The 9,525-nt window shown below is 36.6% G+C and overlaps 1 protein-coding gene across 1 annotated transcript in view; it reads left to right on the forward strand.

The window, feature by feature from the left end:
* Positions 1-9,525, forward strand: part of LOC117326577 — an 86,621-nt gene that overhangs the window by 41,015 nt on the left and 36,081 nt on the right. The window contains exons 32-33 of the mRNA XM_033883336.1: positions 714-829; positions 1,147-1,260. Coding sequence (XP_033739227.1) covers positions 714-829; positions 1,147-1,260 — 230 coding nt within the window. The remainder of the gene's footprint in view (positions 1-713; positions 830-1,146; positions 1,261-9,525) is intronic.

Here is a 9,525-nt window from a genome sequence, read left to right on the forward strand (position 1 = left end):
CTTGTATAATCTGTCATTTCGTTAAGTCATTTTGTCCCACAAAGTATATATATATACATGCTGTGCCGAAATGGTTTGCTTCGATGATATCAACAAATTGACAATTCGCCCTGAAAGTGAAATTCACACTAGAGGCCGCGGTGGCCAAGTGGTTAAGGTGTCCCGACACGTTAATACTAGCCCTCCACCTCTGGGTTGCGAGTTCGAAACCTACGTGGGTCAGTTGCCAGGTACTGACTGTATTTCAGTGGTTTTTCTCCGTTACTCCGGCTTTCCTCCACCTCCAAAACCTTGCACGTCCTTAAATGACCCTAGCTGTTAATAGGACGTTAAACAAAATAAACCAAAGTAAACCAAAGTAAACCAAACTATTATAGCAGTACTTTATCTGACCATGTTTGGTTTTAAATGGCCTTAAAAAACTTCATAACATTAACAGTGATAATGTGATAAATCCAACACCTTATGGGTTTGTCCGATATATCAGTAGTGGACATTCCATTAATAATTTCAGTAATTACAAATTATATTCAAAATTGTCCAAGTGTTAGTAAGTCCTCAAAAGAATCATTAAAAAACGGGACATGTTCTACACTATACACAAAGGAATGGTACTCATAGATAGTTGTTCAGACAAAATTTAGGGGGCTTGCAGTCCTGAAAAGTCTTCAACCCTTGAAAAGTTCTGGAATATAAACATCTTTACTTTTCAGATTGTTGTTACAACAACATAAAATATGCCATGATTGGCCAGCTACAGAACCCACCACCAGAGTTTGCAGACGTCATCAAAACACATTTTTACCACAAAAAGAAAAAGATTTTAGAGGTATGTAGTGTATAAATGTCCCTGGAGTTTGAGTTAGAAAGTTGGCAGAAGTTGGGGGAGTCACTTAAAAGAGACCTTAACATGTTGATATCAAGTTTTATGCCATGGTTCAGTTTTTCTTTTAAAACCTACAGAATGCCTAGATTTTTACTCAACTGAGGCAGTGGGCCAAATAGGGAAACATTCATTAAAACCCTTTTTTTTTTCCCTCTTTTTTTTTCCTTTTTTTTTAAATGCAGAAAAATAGGAAGTGTTTGGATTTAATATCACAAATTAATGTATGTGTTTGTAAACTTGAATAATATTAAAACTTTCAGGAGGTGGAGGGCTGGACGAATAAGTACTCAAACCGCCGGCTCGGAGGCCTCTTGCCAAGTCTGAAACAAGAACTGAAGAAACTACACCCACCCCCTATCCTGAATGGACCCTCCTGAAAGCATGTTGCTTTAACCTATCAGAGCAATGGACCAACCATTGCATGTGCACACTGTGTTATTCATCTCTACTTTGGCTAAATATACAAACTTATGTATGAATACCGAAGAAAATATGTAACTACAGGTGAAGTTATGTTGTCAAGGTGACGCCTTCATTTTTAGTACGTAACTAGGGGTGAAGTTCTGTTGTCACGGTGATACCTTCATTCGTAACTAGGGGTGAATTTCTGTTGTCAAGGTGTTACCTTCATTCTTCATATGTAACTAGGGGTGAAGTTCTGTTGTCAAGGTAACACCTTCATATGAACTAGATGTGAAGTTCTGTTGAAAGGTGACGCCTTCATTCTTCATACGTAACTAGATGTGAAGTTCTGTTGTCAAGGTGACGCCTTCATTCTTCATTCGTAACTAGGGGTGAAGTTCTGTTGTCAAGGTGACATCTTCATTCCTCTTATGTAACTAGGGGTGAAGTTCTGTTGTCAAGGCAACCCCTTCATACTGAATGTAATCAGAGATAAAATTTCGTTTACATGGTAACCTTTCATACTGCATGTCATCAGGGGTCAACTTCAGTCAGGGTTAGTTCTTGTGGCGACCAAATTGCTTCATAAAACTACAGATAGGGCAAGATCATTTGTTACAATGGACACACATAGAATTAGTTAATATGTGGTCAAAAATGTGTAAACTGCAGGCTACATATTTCCTAGCAACTGTGTCTGCATGCCTTTGAATTTTCCATCTTTCTAAATTTCACGTCTTTTAATCAATTATAAATTGAATATTAATTTACCTACGTAATTACATGACGTCATTGCATTATTAATTAATTCACTCTTCACACAGATGAAATACCTTTGGTTTGGGTATCTGGAAAATCTGTCCAACTCGTCTTTTTTTTTTTACTTTTCTTTGTCTTGTTTCATGATACATATGAAAAAGGGCATCCATACCTTTCTAACTCTTGTGAAACTTCTCATCCAGTTCTGTTTGATTTCAAGCCTTGACAGAATTGGCCAAGATGGCTTATTACTATTTTGTGATTAATTATGCTGTTGTAGACATGTACACAGATGATATTGCTATGGTGTTGTACATGAAAACTTATATACTGTTTGTTTTGTGTGAATGGCCATACTAGTCAAGTTTTTATTAGGTCACATGACAAAGTCTCAAGTAACCTATTCTAATCGCCTTTTGTCCGTCGTCGTGCGCCATCCGTCCATAAACAATTTACATTTTCAACTTCTTCTCCAAAACCACTGAACCAAATTCAATGAAATTTGGCAGCGACCTTCTATGGCTAAAGGTCAACTAAAATTGTGAATTATATGGTCCCCATCCCCCAGGGGCCTGAGGGGCGGGGCTAAAAAGGGTCAAATAGACTAAAACTTCAAAAATCTTCTCTCAGATAAGGTGGAATCAAAAACTTGTCATAGATGAAAGGGTCTTAAGGGGCTTTACCAAAATTGTGAATTTCATGACCCTGGGGTCTCGTGTTTGCCCCTGGGGAGGGGGTAAACTTTACTATAGTTTATATAGGGAAATTACATTTTTGACTATTATTTGTTGGATTTCTATTGGAATTAATTCTAACTTGGTTCAAATTATCAGTATGGGATGACAGTTTGATGGTATGTACATGTTGGCCCTGGTTGACCCCCAGGGGCTGATGGACGGGGCCAAAAAGGGTCAAATTGACTGAAATTTCAAAAATCTCACAACCCAAATATGGTAGAATCAAATAATCTTCATAGATGGAAGGGTCTTAAGGTGCTATACCATAATTGTAAATTTCCTGGCCCTGGGGTCTCATGTTTGCCCCATGGGAAGAGAAAAACTTTACTATAGTTATAGGGAAATCACATTTTTGACTATCATTTGTTTTATTGGTTTTGAAATTCATTCTAAATTTGTTAACATTATCAGCATGGGATGACTGCTTAATGGTATGCACATGTTGGTCCTGACTGATCCTGACCCATCAGTCTAAGGGATCATCCCTTAGACTGATGGGTCAGGCCAAAAAGTGTCAATTAAATTTACTGAATTATTTCAAGTCTCAGGTGACCGTTAAGGCCCATGGGCCTCTTGTTAAGTATTTTGTTAAACTATGTTCAGTATGACATTGTGCAACATAAATCATATGCAGGTATTAAAGTTAAGTTTGCAATTACATACCTGTACATTATCAATATTGAACATCTTCAAAAAAATGTAAAGTTTACCAAGTCTAGGGAATTAGTTCTAGACCTATGAACCTTCTGTTAGTCTGAAACTAATCACCCTTGACGACTATCTCCCTTGACGGTGTATCTTCCTGTGTGAAATAGCCAAGACTTGTACTCACCTGGCCTCGCCATGTAAGACTTAGTTGGAATATTGAAACATTTATGATAGCTAGATTGAATTTTGAGATTGTGATTAGTTTCTCAGGACTAGGTGTGTTTCCAGATGTGCCTAAGGTCTGGTATTTAGACTCCTTCGTTTTAGGCTGGTTTTGGTTTATTGTTCTTAAATACCCAGTATCATGAATAAATGTGTATTTCTACATCAGCATTCAATTCGTCCGAAGTTTAGGGCATTACGTAGGCAAGAAATTAGGAAAATTGTGAATTTCATGACCCTGGGGTCTCATGTTTGCCCCTGGGGAGGGGGTAAACTTTACTATAGTTTATAAAGGGAAATCACATTTTTGACTATTATTTGTTGGATTTCTATTGGAATTCATTCTAACTTGGTTAACATTATCAGCTTGGGATGACAGTTTAGGGCATTACGTAGGCAAGAAATTAGGAAAATATTTTCACATGGCCGTTTGAATTTATCTTTGTCAAAACAGATATTAGGTATAATGACAAGCCTTGACAAAGATTTCCATTGTCTGTACTGACTTCTGCATTTCTGTTAAAAAAATTGTGTGAAATGTTACATTTAACAATCAACAAACCAGTTGGTCTGTATAAACGAAAAGGTCTTCATCTTTAAAAACTTTGCTAAAATAGTTATGGTGAAGAGATAGCAAGGAAATAAAATTAAAGTGAAGAATTGTGGTCTGTTCCATAACTTTTACAAACAATGTATCTTTTTTCTTCAAACTTTCAGTGGTGAAAATTTGAAATATCAACTGGAAAAAATAGTAGATCATTGCTATGTAAATGCTTAGTCTCTTATTACAAAGAAGTGTCTTGTTGATGAAGCTGATTGTATGACAGTAAGAATATCACTACAGCAATGCAGTCTGTAACTTGTGTTTATCCAAACAATTCATATCAAATTATATCAGTCAGTGTTGTTGACTCTGATGGATGTGAGTTGAGGGATTTTTCTTGGGATCATAAAACAGCAGGGTACCCACAGAGAACCCACGTAGTTGTGCAGTTGATGCCTGATAGCTTTTCCCACCCGATCAGGTAATCGAACCCAGATCCCCTAGGCACAATGCCAGTGTAATCACTGTCATCAGACACGCACACCATCATCTAGGTTATACATTTCAAATTTAAGATATACAAATGCAAAACACAGGTTATAGGAAAGTGAGAAAACATGCAAAAGGCATGGTTAGAGGCTGTTCATCGCGACATCATTGAACTGTTTCAACAAAAAGTATTCAGGGGTTTTAGTTACTTTTACTGCACTTATTGAAAGTTAGTGGAGGGAGTTGTGCCATGTTGTTCCTTACATAATTATCACTAAGATTATATTTAATATTGTTATTTTTAGCATAAAATTGTTGACATTGACTTCATAAAAGTTGTCACAATCATGTGACTTTCAACATCATGTGACTATTGGCCTGGACCATCAACATCATGTGACTATTGGTCTGGACTGTCAAGTCATGTGACTTTTGGTCTGGACTCTCAACATCATGTGACTATTGGACTGAACTCTCAACATCATGTGACTATTGGACTGGACTCTCAACATCATGTGACTATTGGTCTGGACTCTCAACATCATGTGACTATTGGACTGGACTCTCAACATCATGTGACTATTGGACTGGATTCTCAACATCATATGACTATTGGTCTGGACTGTCAAGTCATGTGACTATTGGTCTGGACTCTCAACATCATGTGACTATTGGACTGGACTCTCAACATCATGTGACTATTGGTCTGGACTCTCAACATCATGTGACTATTGGACTGGACTCTCAACATCATGTGACTATTGGTCTGGACTCTCAACATCATGTGACTATTGGACTGGACTCTCAACATCATGTGACTATTGGACTGGACTCTCAACATCATGTGACTATTGGACTGGACTCTCAACATCATATTACTATTGGACTGGACTCTCAACATCATGTGACTATTGGACTGGACTCATTAACATCATGTGACTATTGGTCCGGACTCTCAACTTCATGTGACTATGGATACACACCACACTGATGTCCACAATAAAGTATACTGTGCTATTTTTGGTACATCCTTGTGGAGATTTTTCTGCACTTTGGATTTCTTTAGATTTTTCACATACATATTAGCCGATACATCCTAATGCATATTTCATCAGGTTTCTATCATTTTTTTCCCCTTCATTCTGTGAGGTTTTATTCAGCCTTCATAAAAAGTTGCTTACTTCACTGAAATGTCAATACAGTTTTAGAACTGTGTATGTAAAAATAATCCTGAGAATCATTAATACACAGTAACGGTAGATGCTTTGATTTAAAAAAAAAGAAAAAAAGGTTTTTTTCACAGTCCTGATTTCACATTGTAACATGCAAATGATTTTAAGCACACCCAATCTGAGTTTTTGTAAACAGTTGAAAACAGTAGTAAAAGAGCTTTTGTAGTAGCAGTATACAACATATATTATTCTGGTAGTTCTGTTTAATACAGACAGTAAACAACCAGTGTAACCTCGGGTCACTGTGACCTAGTTGTGATGATAGATTTTAGGTCAGCATCAGATAGCTTTGATATAAGCGATTCTTTATCAGCACAGAAACTTGACAAATTCCTTGTACATCGTCAATATATGTATCATTTATATATAAATATATATTTAACTACTGTTTTCAACTGTTTACAAAAACTCAAATTGGGTGTGCTTGTATCATTTATATATATATATATATTTCATGTATAAGACCGGTCCCTGTGCTTGTGAGAACCTGGCGGTGCTAGATGAATTGATATTTGTTTTTAGGGGTTAAACAAAGCTCAGACAGACAGAGCAGTGAGGAAAGACTTACTTTTGGTGACGATGAACAATCACATGAAATTTTTTTAGCTTTTTTAGGATTTATATGAAATAAAGAGACAAATCCCCAAGAACCAATGGCAATTTTTTCTACTGTTCACAGATTCAGGAGACCTCTTGGTGTAAGAAATGAAATCTAAAATCATGCAGGCAGGGGCCGGTTGGCTGGTAATATGGCTTTAGGAGTTGCTTCTCTTCTTTTGTTTAAAACCTTGCTTCTTTTTTATCATCAGGTTATAAGTACAGATTTGTAGTGTATGTAAAGATTGTAATTAAATTGAATATTTAATAGAACAATTTTGCATGTTACCTAATAAGAAAATTTGTGTGTACATATGTCATGATTTAGTGTTTTGTTATAAATAGCATTCAGAGGTCTTTTGTAGCTAGAGTTCAAATAGTCTAGTTCACCAAAACGTGGTCTGCCATCTATGTATAACATGCACCGTTATGTGTTGGTGTCAGAAGTCATGTGGCCTGCCTTCCATGGATAGCGGACACTTATGTGTTGGTGACATTAGTCATGTGGCCCGCCTTCCATGGATAGCGGACACTTATGTGTTGGTGACATGAGTCATATGGCCCGCCTTCCATGGATAGCGGACACTTATGTGTTGGTGACATTAGTCATGTGGCCTGCCTTCCATGGATAGTGGTCATTTGCGTCTTGGTGACTAAAGCCTTGTGACCCATTCATCTGTGTGGATTGTGTGGATTGTGTGGATAGCAGATTATTTGTCTGGTTCAGAGGACAGCCAACACTGTAATGTGCCATTTTGGTATAACATAGATTTGTAGATTAATACAGGTAGAATGTTAGACCCATTAGATTCTCAGGGGCCAGCTGATAGTAATAATACACATATGCATAAAATGCACTTTATCTACTTACTCGGATGAGATTTAAATCCATTTCTCTAGCAAGAGTGGAGCAGAAGACAGTTATCTCCCCTTGAATATGTGTACTTCACAGAACGTTCCAATAAAGCAGATTTGTTGTTATTGTATACAGTTATTGCCTTTCAAACATTTGTCAGTGATAGTGGCTGCCAATATATCACTTGTCAATAAAAGATATTGTATCCTATGATTCATTTGTAGTTTTGACAATGTTTATAAGTTACATTGTATAAACACTCAGTTGTCAGTACCTAAATCAATAGCTGCCTTGATTTGAGTGAAACAGAAGACACGTTGATGTTTAAGACAGTCATAAGCAATATGGTGGACTATTAAAGTTGAAAATATATTTTATGTGGAAATTGTCATTTTTGATCTTTTGACATTGTGATGATGTTATTTGAAATGTGCAAGGCTGTGTTAGGACCCTTCCAACCCTTAAAACATAGGGTAGACTTGTTGATATTGATTAGAACAGAAGATTTCACTGTAGATTTTAGGGTTTGAAGGGTTTAATGTTAAGAGAGTATTTGGTATACTGTCCAGTTGTTAAGGACAGAAAGATTGAATGTTACTGAAAAAGTTTGAGAAGTGAAAATGAAAAGTGTGTATTGTTCTGTTATTTTTTTTTAATTATTGGAAATCTCGGCTGTAGCTGCAGATTATTTATTGTCGATCAATAAAACTGTCAAATATACTTGACGTCCTTGTCTTCATTATTAAGCCTTGATCACACATGCTTTAAAAGCTTAACATAGTTAGAAATAACCTACTTCAGTAGAATCTAACTACACTATTGTACTTCAACATACTTACTGCTGTAATTTAACTTAACTACAGTAGCTTAACATATACATGGTCCAATTTTCCTCCATTCTCATTGGCTTAAACATGGTCACAAGGAGGTTAATATTTTGTGATATCAATCCAATGTTTCTAATTTTAGAAACAGAGTCAATATTGAGTTTATGACGTCATTATCATTGTGACATCACAATTAATGTCCTAGTGTATTTTCTGTTATCAAGATATATATATAACACAATTCCACCCTTTTGCAAACAAGTTTCATGTCTAATATCATGAAAATTAAGGACCTCACCAAAGTCCATACTGTAAATTTTTAAATTTACACGAGGGGGAAATTTACGCTGATTACGCGGACTCCTTTTGTTCACGAAAAATTTCACCCACGTTTATTATTTTGATATCAATTTCAATAATCTTGAACTACAAGCAAAAGTGGATCAATCACGAAAATTACCCCCACGCGTATAGTTTACGTATTGAAATCGCAACAATTACAGTAACTGATTATCATATTGTACTTCAACAGACTTCATTATTGATCCTAGTATAACTTACTGTATCATAGTTAAAATGGTAATTACTAAGGTTATTTCTGAGAATGTTAAGCTACCCTATTTACTACAGGTGTGACAAGAGCTTTAGTCTCCTACAATGAACTTCAGAAATGCAATTTTCTCGAAGTAAGTTCAACAATACTTTGCACAGGTTACAGGCATGAGGATGTGCATACCACTACACCATCAAATCATTTACCAAGGTCATTTCAAGACCTGTAGCCCTTTTGAACATGGAATTATTCCATAGCCTTTTCAACAAGGAATCATTCCCAGGGTTATAAATTGACACATCACACGCATCCATCTCCCACACAATAGAGGTTATAACACACACATCAATCTCGCACAAAGTAGAGGCTATCTTTAAATGACCATAGCTGTAGACAGGACATCAACCCATACATATGGGAATTTTTAGCTCACCAGTTCCGAAGGATCAAGGTGAGCTTATGCCATACCATAGTGTTCGGGGTCCGTCTATCAACAATTTATTTCTTCTTAACCGCTGATCAGAATTTAACCAAATTTGGTAGGAAGAATCCCTAGGTGGCTGGAATTCAGATTTATAGAAATGATTGGACTGATCCCCAGGGGCCTGAGGGGCAAGACCGTTTAGCAATATTGATATTAACGACTTCTTCTCTGGACTTAATCGAAGTATGACATTGATATTTCAGCGGATACATCCCTAGGTGGTTGGGATTCATTCTACAAATGATGGGAACTGACCCCCCAGGGACCTGAGGGGCAGGGCCAAAAGGGA

This window comes from Pecten maximus, chromosome 4 (assembly GCF_902652985.1).
Source record: "Pecten maximus chromosome 4, xPecMax1.1, whole genome shotgun sequence".
Classification (NCBI taxonomy): domain Eukaryota; kingdom Metazoa; phylum Mollusca; class Bivalvia; order Pectinida; family Pectinidae; genus Pecten; species Pecten maximus.